Source organism: Tursiops truncatus, chromosome 3, assembly GCF_011762595.2.
Source record: "Tursiops truncatus isolate mTurTru1 chromosome 3, mTurTru1.mat.Y, whole genome shotgun sequence".
Classification (NCBI taxonomy): domain Eukaryota; kingdom Metazoa; phylum Chordata; class Mammalia; order Artiodactyla; family Delphinidae; genus Tursiops; species Tursiops truncatus.
The window spans coordinates 166,826,345-166,851,705 of NC_047036.1; the positions used below are offsets into that span (position 1 = coordinate 166,826,345).

Here is a 25,361-nt window from a genome sequence, read left to right on the forward strand (position 1 = left end):
CTCGGGGACCAGAGTTCTTCAGATCTCGAGCAGACGTGGCCACGGCATAGCCTGCGAGGCCAGGCGCTAGGGCAGCCCCAGAGAGCCATGAGGAAGGCAGGATGGGTGCGGACCCCAGGCCGGCGGCGTATCCGCGGGAAGTTTAAAATGTCTATGTGAAGCGCATGAGCCTCAGTCTCTGGCTGCAGGGGTGCCTCTGGCTTTCTAACGCTTTTCCTCCGGGAGGCGGGCTTGCCTTGGCTGCTCCTCCAAAACCAGCTTCCGTTCCTGAGTTTAGTTTCTGAGCAGGAAGATCCTCCCTGTGTCCGTTTTCCTTCTGGCGATTTGTTAAGTCGTTTTCTCCCATTGGGAGCCGTAAGAAGTAGGATCTGAGGCTTGGCGACTCAAAGGGGATAGAAAGAAGATCTCGGTAAAGAGTCGGCCCCACGTGCTGCGGTCAGCCGGCCAGGAGCTTGTCTGGGCAGGGAGGGCGGGGAGAGAGCTAGGGTGTGTCCTGGCGACAGACGGCCTTGTGTCCTGCAGAGCCCTTCGTGGTCCTAGTTGGCCGCGCTCACCTGAGACAGTTGTCCCTGGGCACCACCGGCTGCAGTCCCCGCGCCCGGGCAGGAGAGCCTGGTGCCGGATGGCGAGATGCCCAGAGCCCAGGAAGGCTGGGCTGTGCCTTCCAGACCCAACCCAACATCAGGGTCACCCCAGCTCCCCAGGCTGCCCTCGGGACTCGGACCAGGGTGTCTGAGGGTTGAAAGGACCTTCCAGCCTTGGTGTGGGAGCCCCTGAGGGAAGAGGTGGGCCCCGAGCCATCTTTAAAACAGGGGAACGCATGATTTGGTGGCAGGAAACGAGGGATGACTGTTTTGGAGGAAGGAGGCAGAGGAAGTTGAGCTGGGAATGGAGATGCCGTCCCTCACCAGGGTGTCACTGTGGCGTGTGGGTGCAGCCACGCCAGCCAGGCCTGCCCCTCTGCTGTCCCCGGGTCTATCGGGAGAGGCCCCCAGCCCCTGCTGACTCAGGGACCCCCATCATGGGTCCCTGCAGAGGTGGCCGCTGCTCACTGTACATAAACTACTATTTCCAGCCCCTGGGAGAAGGACCTGCTTTTAGGTGGATCGTATTCAGATTGTATGACCTTTTTTTTTTTTTTTTTAAATCAAGAAACATAAATTGTCAAAGGTGATTTAGCCTTCGGGTGGTGGTGTAGTGACAGCGCCGTGCCCTGCAGTCTGGGCTGGCGATGGGCTGTGGCAGCTTCATGGGCTGGGTGCTCTGCCTAGGAGTTGCTCCAGATTATGGCGGCGAAGGCCTCCGGCAGTGGTCGCGCTTGGACTGCTGTTTTTTGGAGTTTCCCCGGCCCCCTCACCACCTCGACGACCCCGCCTGGTCTCCTGGAGGGAAAGGCTCTTTCCCAGTGGGCGTCGAGGCTGGGCCTCTACCGTCAGCTCCACCCTTGAGCCTCCAAGGGCGCCCGCCCACCTGGAGGCGCAGCTGCGCACGTGTGTCGCGGGCCAAGCCCTGACCGCCCCCCGCCCCCACCCCACAGCAGACCCTGCACCTCCCGCCACCTTCCTGGCTCATCCAGGGCAGCGCCGTCCTGCTGGAGGCTCATCCTTGTGCCCCCTCCTCCGCCCACAGCCCGCATCCAATGCCCCTTGGCCTTCAGAACCATCCGGAATCAGACCACTTCTCCCCCCCCCACCCACCATGGCCACAGCCTCCCTACCGTCACACCCGGTCAGTCTGCCGCGGGCGAGGCGGGGCTGTGTGGTGGGGAGATGGGCCTGCCGTTCACCTAGTGTCACTGGTGCGATGCTCAGCCGGTCGGGATGACACCAGGTAGCGGCGTCAGGAGTGCGTGAGCGCAGACCCCGCCGGCGCTCGCTCAGCCTACAGGGGAGGCTCTGCCTTCACGGAGCCCGTAGACCGCCCTCCAGCTCCCGTCAGCCTCCCTTCCGGGTCACCTCTCGTCGCCGGAGAGGGTGGAAGTGAACCCATTATTGCTTCGGAGGCTGCTGGTGGCATCTGTTCGCTCTGTGCTTACCTCTACTCAGGAGGGAGTTAACCACACATCCTTGGTGTCGGTGTCCACGTAGTCACCCGCAAGGAAGTGTGCTTTCCGTGTAATTCTTGGGATTTGGCGCAGGTGGTCAGGAGCAGAAGCCATCATCTTATTTCCCAAACCTTCCTTCTCACGTTGGGCCAGTCATGTCAGGTGCCAGGCGGAGTCTCAGCCTCCATCTCTCAGGACCTGGTCCGGGGCCCCTCCCAGGCCTCCACCTCGCGACCTGAGGAGCCTCCTGAGGAACCCCCGGGCGCTCAGACCCTGAGACATTTGGGCCCCTGGTCCCGGCTTCTCCCTCCCACAGAGGACTCCCCTAGAAGCGACCTATGCTCCCCAGCCAGGGTGGCAGAGACAGGAAGAGCCTCCTGCTTGCACATCCAGAGGCTGTCGGCCCTCCTCATGCTGGGGTCCCCTCCGCTCTGCGGGACCCCTCCTCCTCTCCATCAGCGGTTCTTGAGGCATCTTCACGGGGTGCAAACGTGGGCAGACCCGGTTCTGTCTCTGCTTCCTGGAGCTCCCGTTTCAGCAGGGAGACAAGCGATAGAAAATGAATGCTTGTGTCGGCGAGCAGTGCTCTGGAAAACCTTGGGGCTCAGGGACCAGCAAATACCAGCCCTTCCTCACCTGGATCCTGGATCCTGAGCCAACTGCAACTAGACAGCGGGGCGACAGACAGAACCCAGTTCCCCCCTGTGGCTGGTGAGGCTGCTGTGGGAAGGCTTGTAGCTGGTGGGACAGCCCCCCCCCCCCGCTGTGAGCGCAAAGCAGGCCGGGGGCGTACCCGCAAGAAAGGAGCAGCTCCACTGTGCCACCCATGCCCTCCTTCCCAACTCGCGGTGATGTCAGTCCCTTAGCCCCAGAGTCAAGGCAGCGGGGGGCGGGGTGTGTGCGGGGGTGCCTCGGGGTGGGGAGGAGGGTGCCTCCTGGGGCAGGCCGTGCGCAGTGATTAAACCATTTAAGTTCACAGTTTGTTCATAGCATCAAAGACAGAAGGAGGGGTCAGAACAAGGGGCGCCAAGGAGACGGCCCCTAAGGGTGGGAGCCGTGGGCCGGAGCAAAGCCTTGGAGAGAGAAGGGGGGGTGCTCTGCCACCTTTGTGTAGAAAAAGCACATTTAAGGAAAGTTTGAAAATTATATATCTAGGTGACTTGATGGAAAGTAGAAACCGTGATGTTCTTTCCCAAAGGGGGAACTGAAGAACCCTTTCCTGTTTCCCTCAGCCTCTGGCTGCTGCCTCCTCCTCCCCGCATCCCCGTAGTAACTGCCCCCCCCTTCACCCACTGGTGGGGGTGGGATCCCCCTGCGGGGTCACGGGCGCAGCCGGCACACGACATCCCACAGCACACGGACAGATGAGTGGACAGCTGTTCCCGTGCACCCAGGGCTGCAGGAGGCAGGCTTCGTGGTGACGGGAGGGCCGGCGACCCCTGGTTCCAACCTGCTACTCGGATCGGCAGCTGGGCTGGTCCCTCAGTGAGGAGGTAGTTGGCAGATACCTCATCTGCAGGGCGTCTGGGGAGGGCCCGCTGCAGGCTGTCCCCGGGGCAGCACCTGACCCCAGGCCTCGAGGCTACGCCTCACACACACCTCCTCGGCCCCACCCGCACAGGCCCGCTCTGGGCTCCTTGGTGTCGCATTGACACATCTGGTCCCGACCTCCACCCTGAATGCCAGCCCAGCACTCCTCCCCCACCTCCCCAAAGCAGAACCCATTACCCAGCCCTTCTGGAGGCCAGAGGTCTGTCTTTCCGTTAGAGCAGGGGTCACCGGTCCACGGCCTGTTAAGAACGGGGCGCACAGCAGGAAGTGAGCAGCAGGGGAGCGAGTGAAGCTACACCTGCTGCTGCCCAGCACTCCCCACCATCCCGCCTGAACCCTCCCCCCCGCCACGATCTATGGAGGAATTGTCTTCCGAAATCGGCCCCTGGTGCCAAAAAGGTTGGGGAGCGCTGTGTTATAGGACCCTCTGCTCTGTCAGTCCCCCAGGGCCCCTTCACCTGGACCTTTGACCGTTTCCCCACCTTCATCCTGCACATCCAGCCCAGGCCCACCCTCTGCCTCTGAAACTCTCCTTATTCTAGCATCCCTGCCACCAGCTGACCCCACCACCAGCCTCTCACTTGGGTCCACGTTAGAGCCGGGAGTCCCCAGGGAGGAAACGAAGGCACGTCAGGTTCACTTTAAAATGGCAGGAGGGGGCCTCCCTGGCGGTCCAGTGGTTAAGGCTCCGCACTGCCGCTGCAGGAGACACGGGTTTGATCCCTGGTCGGGGAAGTTCTGTATGCTGCGAGGCGTGGCCCCAAATGAACAAACAAACAAAAACATTGTAAAGCAACTATACTCCACTAAAAATGAGTTCAAACTGAGATAAAGTGGCAGAGGCAGTGTGTGGGGCTTAGAGGAAGTAAAATGGGCCCTGAGGTGGTGATTGTTGAAGCAGGAGTTCAGGAGTCTGTTCTCTCTACCTCTTTGCATGTTAAAACCATTCCGAAACGTGTCTAAAAGTGTGACGCCAGCAGACTTCGCAGCCTGCGGGCTTATAAGTCTGGGCGGGGCCACGACCTGGCTTGCAGGGCCGAGCACCAGAGGGGGCTGGGGGTAGGGGGGTGGGGCGGTGATCTCCCAGGGAGAAGGACAGAGCGTGTGGGAGCACAGAGGACAGGGGCCCCGGCAGCAGGGAGCCCCATCCCGATCCTGATGTGGGATCCTGCCTCTGGCCTCGTTCCCGGGCTCACTCTTCCAAATCCAGACCTCCCTCCGTTGGGGAACAGTCTCGAAGCCAGGATCAAACCGCAGCCTTTGGGGCGCTCTGCAGTGGGTGCAAAGTGGGTGGGGGGGTTCAGCCTCCCTTGGTGTGGGAACTGAGCTCTCTGTGTGGACAGTTCTGAGTCAGTGCTGACCTCTGGGGGCCTCGACTTCGGCCTTGGATCCTCTTCCCTGCCGTTGGCCTGAGCACAAAACCTGGCACACGAGCCTTTCAGTCTCTTATTCAGTTTCCCGCTTGTTTTCTTCTCGGTCCTGAGTACAGGGACTGCGGTGGTATTACCTTAACGCGGGGCGCCATGCGGATGGGCCGTGGGGTTTTTCTTCGTCTTCCTTTCCCGTGTGCTCAGATCATCTCCATCCCCGTAGGTTTAGGAAGCATTTGGTGTGCGAGGCCTGTGGGGGTTTCAGTCTCCATCACGGGCAGGTTTTTGTAAATTAAGTCAAGGAACCTGAAAGCTTGGCTAGAAATCGAAGGAATAAACAAGCAAGTGAAAAGAAGCTATTAAGTAATTGAACGTGCCCCAAATTGAACCTGAATCGGTGAGAGTAGAGGTGAGTTTCCCCGTCGTGTCGGAGGACAGAAGGCGTGTGATGCTGTCGGTGCGTCCACGTCAGCATCCGGCCTGTCTTGTCCATCCAGCTCCAGTGGCTCTTGGATAATTACGAAACCGCAGAAGGCGTGAGTCTCCCCAGAAGTTCGCTCTACAACCACTACCTTCGCCACTGCCAGGAACACAAGCTGGACCCCGTGAACGCGGCCTCCTTTGGGAAGCTGATCCGCTCCGTGTTCATGGGCTTGAGGACGCGGCGGCTGGGTACCAGGTGGGTCGGTGAGGGTGTCTGGCAGCCCTTGCACCCGCCCCCCACCCTCCTCTTCCCTTATTTTCCATAGCAGGCTTTTTATTTTATTTATTTATTTATTGTTTAACATCTTTATTGGAGTATAATTGCTTTACAATGGTGTGTTAGTTTCTGCTTTATAACAAAGTGAATCAGCTATACATATATCCCCATATCTCCTCCCTCTTGCATCTCCCTCCCTCCCACCCTCCCTATCCCACCCCTCTAGGTGGTCACAAAGCACCGAGCTGATCTCCTTATGCTATGCGGCTGCTTCCCACTAGCTATCTATTTTACATTTGGTGGTGTGTATATGTCCATGCCACTCTCTCACTTCGTCCCAGCTTATCCTTCCCCCTTCCTGTGTCCTCAAGTCCATTCTCTACGTCTGCATCTTTATTCCTGTCCTGCCCCTAGGTTCTTCATGACCTTTGTTTTTAGATTCCATATATATGTGTTCCATATATATATATATATATATATATATATATATATATATGGCATACGGTATTTGTTTTTCTGTTTCTGACTTACTACACTCTGTATGACAGCCTCTAGGTCCATCCACCTCACTACAAATAGTTCAGTTTCGTTTCTTTTTATGGCTGAGTGATGTTCCATTGTATATATGTGCCACATCTTCTTTATCCATTCATCTGTCGATGGACACTTAGGTTCCTTCCGTGTCCTGGCCATAGCAGGCTTTTTAAATAGCAGCCTCTGGACTGTCTAGTCGAGTTGGATTTACCATGTCTTGATGCTTTTTGCTGTGCCTGGACCGATCCACTCTGGGCTGCTCTTGGCAGACAGCGGCCAGGGACCCTCACGGGCAGGAATCTTTCTCCCTCCACCCCCGACCCCGGCAGTAGCGTTTGGCTCCTCCCACTAGGAAAAGACGGCCTCGCTCTGTTCAAAGCGGGGGGCTTGGCCCACACATGAGATCATCTTGCATGGCTTTGACCTGTGGCCGGCTGGGTTCGCCACGTGCCCTGGGTGAAGGCGCACACACGTGGGTCTCGGCGTTCACTCACCCCCTCCCAGAAGCGGGCATGCTGGGTGTCTTAAAGGACGGGGCCAGGAGAGTTCTCTGCCACCTTGGGATCCCTGACGGAGGACATCCTTACAAAACGTGGGCAGCCAGAGGGGGGCAGGGAGGAGGAGTCCATGACCTCTGGGGACACGGCCACTGCTGCCCTGGGGCCTTTCCAGATGGCTCTTGGGGCCTCCACCTTCAGAGGGTCCCAGATGCTGGCCTCAGAATTGGGGCCCATCCTCCCCGCTTTCTCCCTCCGAGCACCAGTTCAGCTTGCACCTCACCTGGGAAGGACCCAGGCTCCCCGGCTTGTCCGTGTTGCCAGCTCAGGGAAAATGGCAGCCCGTGAGCTGGGGGTGTTTGCAAGGCCGCGTGTCTGTCCTTCCCTCCAGAGGAGCCCCTTCTGACCTGTTTCCTTAAAGAAATTATTTTAAAACCTTTGAGCATCATTTCTCCCATAATAAAATAAGGTAGTGTTTCCCAAACTGTACCATTTGTAAAACGTGTTATTAGATGATTGGAAGGGGGGAGAGTTAATAATAGTAATTATTATTATTATTTATTATAATAATAAGTATGATTATTGCTATTATTAGACCATGCTGGGTTAAACAAAGTTGAACTGGCTTTTTTACTGCAGGACTTCTCAGAGCTTTTTTCATACTAAAAAACAAGAAGGGAGTCTCCCAGAGGGGGAAGTCGTTACAGAATTTCCTGAACCTCTCTGACCACGGGACAGCCCATGAACGTTTCCCACACGGTCCAGGGAACACTGGCCCCGAGAGCCCAGGGAGAAGGGCGGGGAAAGAGCCCTGTCTTGCGGTTTAGGACATCTGCAAAGAGAGCTGACCCCAGATGTTTGGTTCCTAGGGGCAACTCCAAGTATCATTACTACGGGATCCGTCTGAAGCCAGACTCGCCCCTGAACCGGCTGCAGGAGGACACGCAGTACATGGCCATGCGGCAGCAGCCTGTGCATCAGAAGCCCAGGTGGGTGAGCTGCCCGGCCGGCCCAAGGATCAGCCAGCCCACTGAGAGGTTTCACTAGCAGGAACGGAGGGAGAGGGGTTTCTCGACCATTGACCACAACCTGGAAATGGATGAAACATGGATGGAGTGGAGAAAACCAGTTCACATTCGCCCCCATCTCGGCGTCCTGGGAGAGCCCTGCCTTTCACTTGCACCTGGCGTGGAGTGAGGCCAGCAGGACGCGGGCAGTTTCAGGGTCACAACAGAAGTGAGTGGAAGGTGCAGAGATTTCCCACGTGCCCCCCACACACCCCGGCCTCCAGTGTTGTGCCTCTGTTACAGTTGATGAACCCACATAGACCCGTTCTTGTCACCCGAAGTCCATAGCCGACATTAGGGTTCACTCTCTGTGTCGTACACTCTGTAGCTTTGGTTTTTGTTTGTTTGTTTGTTTGTTTGCGGTCCGCGAGCCCCTCACTGTTGTGGCCTCTCCCGTTGCGGAGCACAGGCTCCGGACGCGCAGGCTCAGCGGCCATGGCTCACGGGCCCAGCCGCTCCACGGCACGTGGGATCCTCCCGGACCGGGGCACGAACCCGTGTCCCCTGCATCGGCAGGTGGACTCTCAACCACTGCGCCACCAGGGAAGCCCCACTCTGTAGCTTTGGACAAAGGTGCAATGACCTGTATCCACTATTAGAGGATGGTACAGAGTAGTTTCACTGCCCTAAAAACGCTCCCTGTTCCTCCTGTTGGTCCCTCCTCCCCGCCAACCTCCGGCGAGCGCCGATGTTTTTTTACTGGCTCCGTAGTTTTTGCCTTTTCCTGAATGCCATAGAGTTAGAATCACAGATCTTTGATTTTTCCTCTCTGTCTTCAAAGAAAGAGAGAGAACACTGAACATAACCCCAGAAGCCAGGAGAAAGAAGCTTATACACTTAAGTTGCTGCTTCCTCCTGACCTTTGGATCTGATGGCTGGAAAGGCCTGGTCATTTTCTGGAATGTTCTCTGCCTCACAGACCTACTCATCTTTTAAGGCAGGGCTCAGCACACTTTTTCTGTAAAGGGCCAGAGAGCACATATCTTCAGCTTCGCAGGCAGACACTATCTGTGGAGACCCTTCAGCTCTGCCCGTGTAGCGTGAAGGCCTCCACAAAGCAATGGGTGTGGCCATGTGGCCGTCAAACTTTATTTCAAAACGGGGGGCAGAAATGGTGCTCTGCAGCCCTAGTTGGAGACGCCCCGTTCAGGGCCCCACTCGAATACCAGCTCCCTGGCCCCTTCCACTCACCCCTCTGCCCGCCTCTGTCCCCGGCCCCTCTCCGGGGTCCATTCTCCTCCAGGGCAGGGATACACCCCACTCTCTTCCACGTGGCACCTTCGTGCCTCAGCTGAGCTGCGTGGCTGACACCCCATTTTAGCTGCTCTAAGGGGTCCCAGTGACTCCCAACCACATGGCCGATCACGGGAGTTGGAGGTCGCAGGAGAGAGCCTGGAACCTTCTCCGGGACCAGGAGTCCATCCTGTACCTGATCGTCCACAGACAAGGACTCTGTAGCTTCCATTGTGGGGTTTGGGCCACAGGCTTGTGCCATTGACACTTAGAGCCACCCACCCCCACAAAGTCAGGTGGTCCACATACCTCTGAGCGGCGTCCTCCCTCCTCCCAGTGAGCCTGGCCCTACATCCCACAAGTAAAGGCACCCCCAGCTCAGGCTGGGTCCCTCGCACCCATCCCACCTGGCATGCGCATCCCTCAGGGCTCAAGCAACTCACCCCAGGAAGCCCTTCTCTGTTACGTTTCTCAGTTTGCTGCCTGGACAGGCTGTCCACTGCTTTCTAGCTCAGGGCTAGAAATAAAAGTCTCAGAACGTGCTTTGAGATCACATAATAGTAAGACGTTTGGGACTCTATGTAAAGAAGTTCACTTGTTTTCTAAGAGAGAAGTGTTAGAATATATACATGTAATGGCAAGCCGGGTGTCCATCAGCAGATGAGTGGATAAGCAAATGTGGTCCATCCGTACAGTGGAGTGGTATTGCGCCTTCAAAAGGAAGGAGATTCAGACACTCACTGCAACATGGATGAACCCAGAGGACGCGGTGCTCAGTGAAATACGCCAGACACAGAAGGACAGATACTGTCTGATCCCACTTATGTGAGGTCCCTAGAGGAGTCACATCCATAGAGACAGGAAGTCGATGGTGGGGGCCAGGGGCTGGGGGAGGGGAAGGGGGGGTCCGTGTTTCATGGGGACAGAGTTTCAGTTTGGGAGGACGAGAAAGTTCTGGAGATGATCGTGGGGACGGTTGCCCGACAGTGTGAATGTGCTTAATGCCACTGAGCTGTGCACTCAGAAGTACCATTTTAATGGTAAAGTTTGTGTTTTCTATTTGACCACTAGTTTTAGAAAATTACACACACACCCCAAACCAAATCCTGCTCCGTCCTCCACTCCTTGGGCCCCTTCCGGGCAGTGCTGTTAGGGCCTCACGGTGGCACACGTGTTCCCTGCCCAGGTACCGGCCAGCCCAGAAGACGGACAGCCTTGGGGAGAGCGGCTCGCACGGCAGCCTGCACAGCACACCTGAGCAGGCCATGGCTGCCCAGAGCCAACACCACCAGCAGTACATCGGTGAGCCCCCCACCCCGGCGCAGGGCCTGCTGGCAAGGCTCTGGGGCCACTCGGCACCGCTGGGGCTGGGTTTCGGCACCAGCAGCATCTACAGGGATGCTTCAGACAGTTTTCTTGTATATCACCTTTTCAATTACGTAGAAAGTTCTAGATAAACCCTCTTTGTGGAATCCCTGAGACTTTAGAATAATCAGCATGTTCCTCCCAAATTAATGGATATTAATCCAAAAATAATGGATTCAAGTGACCATCATAAAAATAAGTAAATAAGGGGAATTCCCTGGTGGTCCAGTGGTTAGGACTCCACACTTCCACAGCAAGGAGGCACAGGTTTGATCCCTGATCGGGGAACTAAGGTCCCACAAGCCGCGTGGCTCGGCCCAAAAATTAAAATATAAAATGTACTAAACTGAAAGAAAATAAGTAAAATGAAATGCCCATCGGAAAGAGGACTGGATGTACTTTCAGCTGAGCCCTGGGAGAGTCCCTCCCCAGCTGGCACCGTCCCTGCCCCGGAGCGACGGGATACGCTAAAGACGTGGGTGGCCTCCGTGTACTTTAGTGTATCTTTGAGCCCCGACTGAACCCTCCCCTGTTGGGTCTTCTGGAGACGCTGTCACCCACCTGGGCGCCCCCAATGCTGGGGGGATGGAGTGCACGATGTGTGCCAGGCCCAGGCCCTGTGCTTTGTGCGTCACCGGGAGCTGACGATGTTGTCCCCTCCCTGCACCTGAGAAAACCAAAGCTTAAGGGTTGTGTGGTGTGAGAGGAGCCAGGGCTGGCATGGGGTCACCAACACGTACGGCCGGTGTCCCCAGCCCTGCTGACCTGCCCCGTCGTTCCCCCCCACCCCGCCACAGATGTGTCCCACGTCTTTCCGGAGTTCCCAGCGCCCGACCTGGGCAGTGTCCTGCTGCAGGAGAATATCACGCTGCACGACATCAAGGCCCTTCAGCTGGCCTACCGGCGGCACTGCGAGGTGACTGCCCCCCGAACCCCGAGCCCGGGCCCTGGGGGCTCCGGTGGGCGCCTCGGTGAGCTGCGCGAGGCCAGCGCCAGAGCATCACTGGGTGTCCCCGCCGGTGACAAGGAGCAGACAGGACTGGCCCCCCCTCCCTCTGGCCGGGGGTGGATGGAATCTTCCTTTGTTCACTCCCATCCCCTCTCGTGGTCTGTCTGGGTTTGGAAAGGCCCCGCTGCAGCCCGTATCCCGGCCGCTTGCTTGGCACAGTCTGATGGCAGTCACGTGGTGCGAGTGCAGCGGAGTGTTTATCCAGCCGTGTTTATTCCTAGGCCACGTTAGATGTCGTGATGAACCTCCAGTTCCACTACGTTGAGAAGCTGTGGCTTTCCTTCTGGAATTCTAAAGCCTCCTCCGGCGACGGCCCTGCCTCTCTACCCACCAGGTACTGCCCGTCAGCCCCCAGACAGGCCTCAGTTTCACGGGGCCTGGGTTTGCCCTGCAGACCATCTTCTGCTGACACCCACAAATGCACCAGCTTTTCAAGAATCAGCGCTCAGACCCCCTCACGCACGTGTGGTCTTTCCTCTGACTTGGTGTGCGACCCGTATGGCATTTCCCTTTGTTCGGCGAGGATCTCAGGGGTGACCACGGGGCAGGGAGCTTGCCTGCCCCAGGTGGTCCTGCAGCCTCACTCGGCTTATCCCGCGAGAGCAGGCCCCGGGCTGACGGCTCACCTGTGTCCCCCGTGACCCCGTCCCCCGCAGCGACGAGGAGCCGGAGGGCGCCGTCCTCCCCAAGGACAAGCTGGTATCTTTGTGCAAGTGCGACCCCGTGCTCAGGTGGATGAGGACCTGCGACCACATCCTGTACCAGGCGCTGGTGGAGATCCTCATCCCAGACGTGCTGCGGCCCGTGCCCAGTAAGCGCCCCTCCCCACACCCCTGCCCGCGACCTCCCCAGAGGAGACTCCCAGAGTGGAGGCCAGCCGAGGTCGCGGGACAGCCTCGGGGGGCGGGGGCTGAGTCGGGTTCTAACCCGCTTCCCCAGCTGATCTGACGCTGAGCTCGGCTTCCTCCCAGCACTGTGAGTCTGCAGCATGAAGGGGTGGATTCTTCAGACCTTCTCCAGCTTCCAGCGGCCTTGACTGAGGAAGGGAGAGAAAAGGAGATGGTGGCCCTTGATGGCTACACCCGTCTGGGGCTGATGCGGGCCGTGGGGACCCGCCCAGGGCCTCTGCCCCCACCCGCCCTTGTGGCCTCCGGAGGTGGTGACAACACCCGCCACCAGGGGGCCCCCTACCTAGGGGCTGTCCCTCGGGCCCCCAGGACGCGAGTCCCGACCTCGTGAGGGCGAGGAGGCCGGGCGCTGAGCCTCCCTCTTCCCGAACGGCTGCCTGTTAACATCTGTGCCTGTTAGCGCTGGGGAACCTCCATCTTTTTGATGACCTGGTCTGCTGCTTTTTTTTGCCAGAAAATGGGAAGCAGCAAAACCGTTGCAGTTCTCCTTTGGCCTTGCCAGCCTGGAGACTGTTCAGTGTAGTGTGCTCTTAGAGTCTCTGTGTATTAAGGTTTGAGGTTGGGTATATTTCCTTTTATAACACTAGGGGTGGTTTTCTTTTTTCAAAAAAATGTATTTCTTATTGCAAGCCATCTCAAAATAAATTTGGAAGTTGGTAGAATATGTTTACATGCACGTGTGTGTATCAGGGTCTCCCCCCTCCACTCAGCCCAATGACATCGGGGTGGGTCCGTCTCCGGGGGGCGATCCTGGGCACTGTGGCCCCATCCCCTCTATGCCAGGAGCCGCCCCAGTGTGACAACAATGATGTCCCCAAACATGGCCCAGTGTCCCCTGGGGTCAGGATCACCCCAGGTGAGAACTGCCAGCATAGACAGGTAGATGAGCAGAGCTCAACGGCGCTGGCCCCACTTCCTACTCAGCACCTCCGTCACCAAGTGCCCTAAATTCTCACCATCTCTCCTCCTCTGTGTTGCTTGTTCTCGGTGGGTGGTCATTTCCACGGCATGTGTGCACCTCTTACACGTGAGCTGATTCTGATGGGCAAGACTGCCTTTCTCACCGTTAATACTCGTGTCCCCCAGGTACCCTGACACAGGCCATCCGCAATTTTGCCAAGAGCTTGGAAGGCTGGTTGACGAACGCCATGAGCGACTTCCCACAGCAGGTCATCCAGACCAAGGTAACAGTCGGGGTTGGGGTCTGGGCCTCCAGACCACGCTGCAGGGTGGGGGGGGAGGGCAGAGGCTCCAGCCTGGGACCCCCTCGGGCCCCGCTGTGCTGTGAAGGGAGGGGGCTCCTGTCCCTCTGCCCCCAGGGAACTGGAGGACCGCTGGGCCCCAGAGAAAGGGGGCTGCTGCTGTGTGTCCTGAGGGCCAGTGGTCCTTCCAGGAAGGCCCAGGGCTGCTGCTGGTGGAGGACAGGTGCTGGCTGGGAGCGCCCGACAGAAGATGTCTTTGCTGTGATACTTTTGGGTGGATTCAGAGCAGATCGAGTGTTGCTCTGCTCGTCATAGGAGGGGGATTTAACCTCTTTGTGGTCACCCTTACTGCTAGCGTCTCGGCCACAGATCAGAATGTAAAACATGGCCATCAGGCCTACCTGTGGAAAAGAGGCGATCCCATTCCCTTCCCGAGAGCATTCTCACGGCCTCAGACAGGCGGGGCCAGATCTGGGCATCCCGCCTGCCTGCTCCCCACAAGCTGGAATTGACTGGTTAGACCAGTGAGTGTAAAACGTCGGGACGCTTAGGAACCGGCTGGGTCTCTGTTCAAAAGCGCAGATTTCCAGGCCACACCTCGCAACGTCCGATCCAGTGGTGCCTGGGAATCGGTATTTTTACCGTCCCTCCCAGAGAGCCAGAGGGATCCTAGCAGCCAGGGCCTGGCCACGCTGTGCTGTGCCGTGGCGTCCGCCGTAGATGCCACTCCACGCGTTGGTGACGCCCGTGTCCCTCACTGATTCTCAACTTCGGGGTCTCTGAGACTGTCCGGAGGGCGGGTCCCTCTCCCCTGCCAGAACAGCTCTCCCCTGGTCCCTCCGCCGCCACGCCCCTGAGAAGAGAGGCAGACGGACTTAGCCTCACACCTTCCCGGGCCCCAGGTCGGCGTGGTCGGCGCCTTCGCACAGACCCTGCGGCGCTACACGTCGCTCAACCACCTGGCGCAGGCAGCCCGGGCAGTGCTGCAGAACACGGCGCAGATCAGCCAGATGCTGAGCGACCTCAACCGCGTGGACTTCGCCAACGTGCAGGTGACTCTCCTGAGCGCCTCCCCGCGGCCTGGGACCGGGGTGCGCGGACCCGGCTTCCACCCGCTAGAAGAATGCGCAGACCCACCAAACTCAGCCTACCGCAAAGCCGGCCCCGCACCCGGGCCCGGCCCAGGCTCCTGTTGCGTGAGAAGGGTCGGGGTGAGGCACCCACAGTCCTCAGGGACCCCCGGGCTCCGCTGCGTGATCGTCCCCCTGGCCTCCAGGCTCTGGGACGACACCTTGGCCCATTTTCATTAAAAATTTGCCTTCCCACTGCCACGTTCATGGCTCTCTCCTCTGGGCTTAGGAGAGCGCAGCCGCCGTCAGGGGAGTCCCGCTGCTGTGTTTACGTCTAGTGTAGGCCCTGAGTTTATCCACCGAATAAACAGAAACACGCACACAGAGGACTGGCCGCTTAGAAATAACGCAACGCGAAGACGTGGTACAGCCTGGGCCTAGGATGCAGGGAGCCTGGATTTAGGCCCTTGGAAGCCGGGCAGGTTCCCTCTGGATGGCCATCCGTCTCTGCCCTATGAAGCGGGTGCCGAGTTCGCAGTTGGAAAAGGTCGAGAGCAGCAGGTGTCTGTGCTTGTGTGTGTCCGGCCTAGGGCCGCGCCCGGGAGATGTCGCTGTCCCTCCGTCCTGACCCGGCCCTCGCCTGCCCGCGCCCTACAGGAGCAGGCCTCGTGGGTGTGCCAGTGCGAGGAGGGCGTGGTGCAGCGTCTGGAGCAGGACTTCAAGCTGACCCTGCAGCAGCAGAGCTCCCTGGACCAGTGGGCCAGCTGGCTGGACAACGTGGTCACCCAGGTCCTGAAGCAGCACGCAGGCAGCCCCAGCTTCCCGAAGGCTGCGCGGCAGTTCCTGCTGAAATGGTCCTTCTACAGGTAGGTGTGCCCTTGATCTCCCAGAGAGCTCCAGGCCTGGGAGGGAGGCCAGGGCCCAGAGACGCAGACCAGCCTGTGGGCCTCACTCCTGGGGGCTCCCGGGGCAGGCCCAGAGCCCCCTGGGGCCTAAAACTGGGTTACAAAGGCTTCTGCAGACAGAAACCGTCATCTCGGGCCCGCCTGCTGGAGAGACACGGCAGCTCAAGCACGAGCCTTTGTTTCTGCCCCTAGAGCATCCCCACGGAGTGAGGTAAAGGGAGAACCTAGAGAGAACAGGAGCGCAGGTAGCGGCAGGTGGGAGATGAGAACCAGGTGGGGAATCGTGGTGCGAGGGGCCAGCTAGGACAGCAGCAGGATGAAACAGGACGCGACGTGAGCCTTTATCCCCTCACTGCCAAGTACAAGCACGGGGCAGGGACGGGCGTCGGCTCCCCACAGGGTGGTCCTGGGCGAGGGTTAGGTGGACGTGTTTTAAAACGATGTATGTAACTGTATTATAGTGAGTTAGGGGTGTGTGTGTGTGTGTGTGTGTGTGTGTGTGAATGTAAGGAGATTTATTTCAGGGGACGGGCAGGCATGATCGCGGGGCCAGCACGTCCAAAGTCTGTAGCAGGGACTGACTGGCTGGACGCTCAAGTGGGGGGAGCAGATGCCGCCGTCCACAGGTGGGGACCCTTTCCTCCTCAGGGAAACCTCAGTTTTGCTCCCAAGGCCCCTCTGCTGACTAGGTGAGGCCCACCCCCAGTGTGGAGGCTGAGCTTCTCCACCTCAAGTCGAGGGATGGTGGACGGGAACCATGGCGACGCCTAGACTAATGTTTGACTGAATCACTGCCCATCACTGACACAGAAAACTAACCGTCACAGAAAGTAAACGTGAGAGAGAAAAACATATGGAGAAAGAAAAAAGAATGTGAGAAAGAGAACCCATGAAAGAAAACGAAGAGAGAAGGAAAAAGACATGAAAGGATCAATCCCGGCTGTTTACTAGCCAGCTGATAGGAATTTTTTTTTTTAAGAGAGAGAAAACGGAGGGAAAGAAAATAATAACGAACGGCCCAAGTTTCCGAGAGCTGCCGGGTTCCCCGCCCAGTGGATGAGCTTCCCAGCCTCACTGTGACGTTCAGACACTGTGACGTTCAGACGTTCAGACACGTTAGGATAAGAAAGGATCGTAAAGGCTTCCAGGGAGAAAACAGCGGGTCACGCCGCAGGCCAGGAACCAGAGCAGCATCAGACTTGCGTGCGGCCACGCGGGGCCCAGGAGGCCGGGGAGCGGTGTAGTCAGGATCGCGCGGGAAGGCTGTCCCCACGCTGCACCTCTCACCTGGGCGAGCGAGAGCGGGGATCCCTGCCTGGCCCAGAAAACGTGGGCTGCGCTCACCCAGAGAAGCCCTGCGGCGGAGTTCCGGTCCCACTCAGCGATAAACACGTGGAGGTGGAGCGTTCTGTTCAACGGAGGCGATCAGCTGTTCTCTGCCTGCAGGCCGTGCAGGACAGCCCGCCAGCCGGCTGCGGCCCAGGGCTCAGGTTGCCGTCCACCTGGCTGTGCAGATAAATGCTATCGGCGTGAGGCCAGGCCCGCTCATTTACAGATCCTCAGCAGCGTTGAGCAGTGACGAGCAGAAGGCTATTGACTGTCTGGCTCTTATCGGAGCGTTTCCCGACCCCTCGGCCGGCTGCTGGCCTGGTCACTCCCTGTTCCCATCACCGTCCTCATGCTCTGCCCTGGCCTGCTGGCCTCAGGGCCTCTGCACTGCCCTCCCCTGCCTGGAGCATCGTTCCCCAGGGAGCCCTGTGGCCCGATCACCCTCAGAGAAGCCTGCAGACCTCCCGAGTGAAATAGCGTCCCCCTTCTCGTCCTCTGTCCCCTGCGCCTGGATTTTCTTCCATTGCCCGTCACCCCGCTCTCTGTTTGCTTGTCCGTCGCCTGTCTCCTCGACAACCACCCGTGTCTGCTCGAGAGCTGGGACGTCGCCCTTGTTCACCGCTGCTTCTCAGCACCCGAATGTTGGGTGATGAATGAACAAGAAAGGGACTGTAAGCCTGACTGACCACGTGGCTCAGCTGTGCACTTACACCCCATCACCACAGAGGGAACAGGATTTAGTCCAAAAGTGCGATAAAGCAACACTGGGGTGATGGGGGAGGAATGGAGTCGGAGTCGGTGGCTGCAGAGAAAGCCGGTGGGGACTCAGCCCCCAACCCCCGTGGCCGGAAGTCGTCACCTGAGGAAGCAGGACTGGCAGGGTGACGCCGTGACTTACACCGCAGAGATGCGAACCCAGCTGAGGCTTGCAAGTGGCTGCGGCCTCCGTGAGAGGGGGCTGCTTTTCCCTGTAACGACGGAGGCCCCACCTGACTCCAGCTTGTTGAGTTTAAGGGACTTGCCTCTGTAGCGTCCACCAGCAAATGGACAGCGGTGGGCAGGGGCTGGGTAAGCTGACGGCCACTGATGTTCCCACCGCAGAAAGTTGCGAGCCCGTTTGGAGAACCCAAAACATACCAAGGTGACCGTGGAGACGGTTCAGAAAAGCCTCTCGATCCAAAGCTTCAAACTAGACACTGAGGCTTGGGGGGTGCCGGGTACCAGCGCCCGACCCAGGGGGTCCTTCAGGGAAGGGTGCCGGGTACCCCTCTGGGTGGAGGCTTGGGGGGTGCCGGGGACCAGCGCCCGACCCAGGGGGTCCTTCAGGGGAGGGTGCCGGGTACCCCTCTGGGTGGGCACAGAGTGGGAGGGTGGCTCGAAGCCTTCGGGCCTGGGGTCTCCCGTTAGAGCGGCAGCAGCGCAGACCATATCTTAACACTTTGAAATGCAAGCAGCTTCGTTCCAGGCCTGTGTTATCGGCAGCAGCATGAAAACCAAGCACCGCTTCCAGGCATGGGGAAGGGAGGGTGGGAGGGGGTGAGGGGTGAGGGGGGCCCCTTCCCAGGGACCCGTGGTCTGTGTTCACTCGCTTACCTTTAGGGGGTCAGCCATACGGAGCCAAAGGAGCTTCTGAGCAGAAAACACATCCCGAACCCCGAGCCTGTTCCCTGTGCCCACTTAGGCGGCCTTCGTCTTCATTCTTTGTGAACGTTCTTCAGGTGACCTTTGCTTCCTAAAGTGCTCATCTGGACACAGGCAGGCACCACCCGGGTCCCCTCCTTGGCTGCCCTTCCAGGGCATCTCGAAGCCACAGCCGGCTGGAGCCAGCTCTCCTTTTCCACCGCTGAACCAAAGTGCCGTCAGAGCGTGTCTGCACACTGGCCCGGAGAAGATGCAAGAAGAATCAAGTAAACGGATTTGCTGTCGGCTGTCTTTGCCGACTTGCCCGCATGCCCCATTGCTAACACACAAGCAGGCAGCAGTTTCAGCCTGTTAAAAGATAAACTGAGGCTCGTTAAATTTTCAAAAGATTCTTTGAGGGACCTCCCTGGTGGCACAGCGGTTAAGAATCCACCTGCCAATGCAGGGGACACGGGTTCAAGCCCTGCTCCGGGAAGATCCCACGTGCCGCGGAGCAGCTAAGCCCGTGCGCCACAACTACTGAGCCCGCTCTCCAGAGCCTGCGAGCCACAACTCCTGAGCCCGCGCGCCTAGAGCCCGTGCTCCGCAGCAAGAGACGCCACCTCAGTGAGAAGCCTGAGCACCGTCTGCAACGAAGACCCAACGCAGCCAAAAATAAATAAATAAATAAAAACGTTCTTTGAGCAAACATCGCTTTGAAGGCCAAAGCCGTTAACAGGCTGCCCGGACAGAAGCAGGGGGAGAGTTGTTTGCACAGAAGGAAGTGATTCGATGGCTGCAGCTTGGGTGCTCTGACAGATCTCGCCGGGCCCTGGGTGCTTGGACTCCAGGGTGGCAGGGCCACCCCGGAGCGATGCCCCGGGGTTCCTCTCCTGTCTTGTCCCTTCCTGTTTCTTTTCTCGGTACCACAGCGATTAGACGTCACTGAGAGTAAGTGAGTTCTGAGCTGGAGTGTCCAGGTGTTTGGGGCCACGTGGCAGTGCACGTATAGGCCAGGGTTTTTGGTCGGGGACCACGTTTAATAACTCCTTTAGATCGGCGCTCGCTTTCTCTGGAAAGAATCAGATAGTAGACCTTTTTGAGGGATAAAGTTTTCCAGGCACACAGCACATCAACGACAGGCACAGCCAATAAAACTTTATTAATGGATGCTGCAGTGTGAATTTCAGGTACATTCCATGTGTCGTGAAATACAATTCTTTTGACTTTTTTTGCCAACCATTCAAAACTGTAAAAACCATTCCTCGCTGGCAGGCTGGATCTGGTCTGGCTTGGGCTGCGGTTTGCCAACCCCTGCTTTGGATGAAAGAGGCAAAGGTGCCCTGAACTTGAATCTCGTTTTTAGGCGCCTAAAACTGCTGGCTAAGGATGGGAAGGATGGGAAAGGCCGCGGGGTGGTCTGGGAGGCTGGCAGGCCCCTCGCAGGCCAGCTTGGGGCTGGAGGGGAGCCTGGCGTCCCGGAGGTGCCAGCCCGTGTCTGCCGCCTCAGCTCCATGGTGATCCGCGACCTCACGCTGCGCAGCGCCGCCAGCTTTGGCTCCTTCCACCTCATCCGGCTGCTCTACGACGAGTACATGTTCTACCTGGTGGAGCACCGCGTCGCCGAGGCCACTGGGGAGACGCCCATCGCCGTGATGGGAGAGGTGAGCGCCCCCGGGATGAGAGGGCCGGCCTCGGGGCCCGAGAGAACACACTCGTGGGGGCGGGCGGCGGGTGGGAAAAAGCTCACCTGCCCCAGCAGGACGGACCCTGGCTCCTCTGTCCCCTACTCACGTGGCCCGGGCAGGATTTCCACCTCATTGAAGTAAAATACACAGAAAGTAAAATGTACCTTTTTAACCATCTCAGAGGAAACAATTCAGTGGCATTTAGTACATTCACAGCGTTGTGAAACCACCACCTATCTTGTTCCAGAACATTCCATCACCCCAAAAGAAAACCCCACCCCCTTGGCAGTAAACCCCCCAGCCCCTGGCAACCGTGAACCCACTCCCTGTGTCTGTGGATCTGCCTGTTCTGGACGTTTCCCATCCATGGAATCACACCCTGTGTGTCCTTCTGTGTCTGGCTTCTCGCACTGAGCATCGTGTTCTCGAGGTCCGTCCACGTGGTAGCGAGTGTCGGTGCTTCTGTCCTTCTTCTGGCCAAACACTGTTTGACTGCACGGATATGCACCACCTTGCTGATCCATCACCTGTTGATAGATGGGCTGTGTCCACCTTTTGGCTGGTGTGAATCGTGCTGCTGTGAGCATTCATGTACACATTTTGTTTGAGCACCTGTTTCCATTCTTTGGGGTATAGACTGAGGAGCAGAATTGCTGGGTCATGACAGGGTTGTTTCAAGGAAGAAATGAGGCGACACTTGTAGAGCTTTTAGTACGTGGTAAGCCCGTGATAAACAGCGGCTTTTCCTTCACTGACCACTCAGAGGCCACAGCCCTCCAGCGACTCCCAGGCAGGGCCCTGGAAAGTGTTAGAGGGGCCACACCCAGACACCCAGCAGCCTCAGGGCCGCTTCTCACGGCAGAAGCCCTCTCACTTACAAAGCGAAAGCCCGATTCCTCTGTGGACGAGGACATTGCTAACCTTCCCCGGCACCTGCTCTGCGGAGGGCCCTCACTCCGGGCTTCTCTCTTTCAGTTCAACGATCTTGCCTCCCTGTCGCTGACACTACTCGACAAAGGTGGGTGTGTCTGGGCTTTCCCTCCTGTCCTGGGCCTGGTGGCGATCAGGGCGGCCCCTGGGGCGGGGACACTGGGCAGCAGCCCACTGGGGGCTCAGAGCAGAGGCCCTGCCCCTCCTACTGGATTACGTTTACTCCTCTCCCTGGTTCCCTGCACACCAGGCCCCTCAGCGCAGGGCCACGGACAGGACTGGTGCCGGTGCTGGGGCTGGCGGGGTGAGGGCCTCCTGCGGCCACGTCCAGAGGGGGAGCAGGGCAGGTGGGCCAGAGAGCGCCCCCCCACCGGGGCCCCATACCCTGCCCCGTGGAGGTGGGGGGGCCCAACCGCCAAGGGCGATGCTGCCGGGAGCACAGCCCAGGCACGTGGGCATTGGTCGTGGGGAGGAAGGCCTCCAGGTTGACTGGGTCAACCCAGGCCCAGGCTAAGGCAGTGCCCTGCCCTGGCCCCTTCACGCCCCCTGAAGATGTGCCCCGCGCCCCACCCCGCCTCCACAGATGACCTCAGCGAGGACCGTGGAGGCAGCGAGGCCCGCTCGGAGGCCCGAGGCCGGGGCGAGCCCCTGGTGAAGCGGGAGCGCAGCGACCCCAACCACCCGCTGCAGGGCGTCTAGCTGGGCCACGCTGCCCCGGCTCCAGGTCCCAGAGCTCCGCCGCGGTAGTGCCTCCTTTACTCTGAGTGCCGGGGCCCCTGGGCCAGGGCGCCCTTAAAGGACACGCTCTCCCTCAAGAGGAAAACCGTTGTGACCGCGACCGAAGCTCAGATGGGGCGCCCAGACCCCTTTTCCTTCTTCTGAATGTTCCTTCCCCCACTGCAAACATCCCCTTCCAGAGCTGGAAGGGGCCGTGCTGAGCGAGTCGCTACCTCCACTTTGGGCATCTCCCCCTGCCAGCTCGTTCCGATTTGCACCCTGATTTGAAAAAACTCCAGCGGGTCCCGGGGAGGAAGGGATGTCCCACAACCGTCGGGCAGCGCCAAGCGGGCCGTGTCCCCGCAGCCCCCCTCAGGCCCTGTGGTGGGAGAGGCCATCTCGGTCCTCGCCCCCTGGCCTCCTGCCCTGCCGGCCGCCAGGCACCCTGTCTCTAGACCCCGAAGGGATCAGAAGCAGCCGCCAGTTGCGTCCCCGGACGGCGCGCATCCCACGGCCCCACGTGGCTCAAAGAACACATCACGGAAGCGGGCCCGCTCGTGGTGGGGGCGGGGCCTTTCCAAATCAAAGCCAGAAGCTTGATGAGCAACCAGAAGGACTGTGAATCTGTCCAGGTTCACAGCCAACGTCAAGTTCAACTGTGAGGTCTGGAATGAGTTTGTTCCAAGGGGGCCGGGAGGTCAGGGTCTCCGCCGCGCCGTCAGAGGGCAGCCATCCTGCCAAGTCTGTGCACGAGCAGCCATGCCTGAGCCCCACTCCACAGAACCTTCCAGAACGTCTGCCTTAGAAGTAGCGATCCCAGAGCACTGGGACCCCGGCAGGTCCCATCTTGAACTGCCCAGGGTCCAAACTCTCCTCTGGGGACAAACGAATCCCAAGGGCTGTCCCAGCCCTGACCTCGAAACTCTCCAGATCTGTGTCCCTCGTAACGTGTTGCACCAGTAAGCCCTGTGCCAGAGTTCCGCTCCCGAAGCAGCTGCAAAGAAGAAAGACAAACCTCTGGTCTAAGAAGCATCGACTTCTCAAATGCAATAATTTCTCCTTTTGGAAATATGTTCATACAAATAGTTTTGTGCTCTAATTGTTATTAGAACATTCCTTATGAATGTGTATATTCAGTCCCCCATGTTGTTTTCTCATTCATGCAGAAGGTACTAATGTAAACTCACGAGGCCTTTAAAAACCCTACTTCTCGACAAGCAGGAGCGCTGTGCATCCCTGGCGCCCGCAGGTGCCCGGGGAGAGCAGCAGGGAAGGACGAGAAATCTCATTTTAAGAAACCAAAAGCCCGTCATGATCACAACCTGCGTGTGGTCTTAAAGTTGCAGACTCAGATGAACTCAGACAGAAGGAATGTCTTTAAAGCTGCATCTCCTTTCCTGGGAGACGTTCAAGCTCACGGCTCCCGGATTGTGACGCCTGCCTTTTCTTCCACGTTTCTGCCTTACGCTCTGTCTAGTCCTTTGCCGGATTCCGTGAGGAGGAATATGAATGACGGTAAAGACACCAGCCTTCCGAGCCCGTTCTCGTTTCCCATTGCAATAAACACACTGAACGTGCCCGTTGTGGGTCGCAATCCACGCTCCAGCCTTTGCCCCGCCGCCCACTCCAGTGGCCTTGGAGGACGAAGCCCTCCCTCCCACACTCCCCTGGCCCTGGCACAGCCAGCCTGGCCAGACCTGGGCCACACGAGCCCAGGAAGGGAGGGCAGCAGTGCTCTCCTCCGGCTCTCTGGGGAATGTTCCAGAAGGAGCATTTAGCAAGGCCAGAGAGGGCAAGAAAACAACTGTCAGCCCAGGATGGGCGAGACTGTAAACAGACTAAACTGGTTCAGAGACGCAGAATAAATCCACGCTCCGGCCGCTGACACGGCCCACTGGTTGTTTACGGGGTTAATCTGGTAAAGCGGTGGGGCCCGAACTTCAGAACCCCCTAAGAATCAGGGCGTGAGCTTCTTCCGAAATCGCCAGTTCCTGGGCGCCATCCCCAGAGAGCCTGGCTCGTGGGCTGAAGGTGCGGGCCGGGCATCCGTACTGTTGTGACCACCCACTCTGGGGGCCCGTGACACAGGGCATTATAGGACTTTGAAGAAACCCTGCAGAGGAGAGCGATGCACTCAGGAAGGGCCCACAGGGGGGAGGATGTTCCAGAAACGTGGACGCAGTTCCCCGTTAGTCGCCCATAAGAGCTGCTTCTCAGGGGCCAGGCTGGTGCCCCGTGTGCCGCCGGAGATGCTCAGCCTTGGCCCCATACCGGGCCCCTCTGTCCCGGGTGGAGGCCCTGGGGACCCCAGGTGACACTAAAATCATCCATCGCTATCCCAGGCTGGGAACTCCAGGGCCTGCGCTTGGCTTAAGGCTCTGCTGCCACCATCCTGAAATTCTTAAGAGTTTTCCACCAAAGGGCCCCTGCTTTAATTTTGCACTGGGCCCCACCAATACTGTGGCCAATCCTGGGGAGGAGCTCTCAGGACCCAAGCATGCAGCCTCTCCTCAGCCGGGTGGCCAGGCCCTGACTCCAGGCCGACTCCTCTGCCAGGCTCTCAGAACCCAGCGGAACCCAGACTCGTCCCTACCCTCCCGTGGTTCACGATTTCAGCCCGAGGCCCCCTGAGCAGCACCAGCTCTTGCGGGGAGCAGGAGCCGCCCCTGAATCTTCCCCCTTGGAGATCCCGGCCCGGGGCCAGGCGGCAGGGTCCCTGGGAGGGGAGAGCACCTTAGGGCCTGGGTGGCTGGCGAGGCTCTTGAGCACAGGAGATGCCCACGTGATTCCTGCCCCAGGAGCTGGAGAGGAGACGAGGAGGGGAGGCTGCCGAAGGCCCGTGGGTCCCTAGCCCATTGGGTAGGGCTCCGGGGCACAGGCACAGCAAAAGGGGGACCCAGTCCTACCAAGAGCCTCCAGGAGGTCCTGACCGATCACAGTGGCTTCTTGTCATTGTGGTCCATTCTTCTCTTCTTTTTGACAGTCTTCCAAGGTAGGTGTTAACCCCGCCCACCATTGTGCACATGGGGAAAATGAGGCTGCTGGCTGGAATGCAAGCAGGATGGCTGGAGCCCCGGCAGCCATCTTGGACCTCAAGGTGAACATCATAAAATAAGGATGGCAAAGCAATGAGACAGAAGGTACCTGGGTTCCTGGTGATCATTATAACCCTAATGGCCCTGAGTCAGAGTGCAATAAGCCACAGTTTGGGAGGGTTGCAGGGGGACCCATAGGCGTTCTAGCCTCCAAGAACTCTCTGGTAGCAAGAACTCTGAAGTGAGATGCGAGGCGTGCGTGCGCGCGCGCGCGCGCGCGCACACACACACACACACACACACACACACACACACACACACACACACACACACACACACACACACACACACACACACACACACACACACACACACACACACACACACCAGCTGCAGGAATGCTAAGTAAGAAGGGAGAGATTCTCCCTGGCTGGGAGTGTCACCCCCACCCCAGTTTTCCTCCCACTTCTCTGGCTGCCCCCCCCACCCCCTGCACCTGGGTCCTGCCCCTTCCACACCCTCCATGACCTCGTCCACGTGCTGCTGACTTGCTCCACAGCTGCCTGCCCACCGTGGCTCAGAGGTTC

The 25,361-nt window shown here is 58.7% G+C and overlaps 1 protein-coding gene across 8 annotated transcripts in view; it reads left to right on the forward strand.

The window, feature by feature from the left end:
* Window positions 1–25,128, forward strand: part of RFX2 (regulatory factor X2) — a 99,248-nt gene extending 74,120 nt beyond the window's left edge. For 6 of the 8 annotated variants that reach the window (XM_073803351.1, XM_073803352.1, XM_033854569.2 and 3 more), the window contains 12 exons: window positions 5,463–5,644; window positions 7,566–7,685; window positions 10,183–10,298; window positions 11,159–11,277; window positions 11,592–11,704; window positions 12,027–12,181; window positions 13,365–13,462; window positions 14,383–14,532; window positions 15,208–15,416; window positions 19,915–20,068; window positions 21,068–21,110; window positions 21,606–23,316. In XM_073803351.1, the coding sequence (XP_073659452.1) occupies window positions 5,463–5,644; window positions 7,566–7,685; window positions 10,183–10,298; window positions 11,159–11,277; window positions 11,592–11,704; window positions 12,027–12,181; window positions 13,365–13,462; window positions 14,383–14,532; window positions 15,208–15,416; window positions 19,915–20,068; window positions 21,068–21,110; window positions 21,606–21,721 (1,575 nt within the window). In that variant the 3' untranslated portion in view covers window positions 21,722–23,316. Of the gene's footprint in view, window positions 1–5,462; window positions 5,645–7,565; window positions 7,686–10,182; window positions 10,299–11,158; window positions 11,278–11,591; window positions 11,705–12,026; window positions 12,182–13,364; window positions 13,463–14,382; window positions 14,533–15,207; window positions 15,417–19,914; window positions 20,069–21,067; window positions 21,111–21,605; window positions 23,317–24,722 lie in introns of those variants that run through there. The other 2 variants (XM_073803353.1, XM_073803354.1) reach the window with 2 other exon arrangements.
* The last annotated feature ends 233 nt before the right edge of the window (window positions 25,129–25,361 follow it).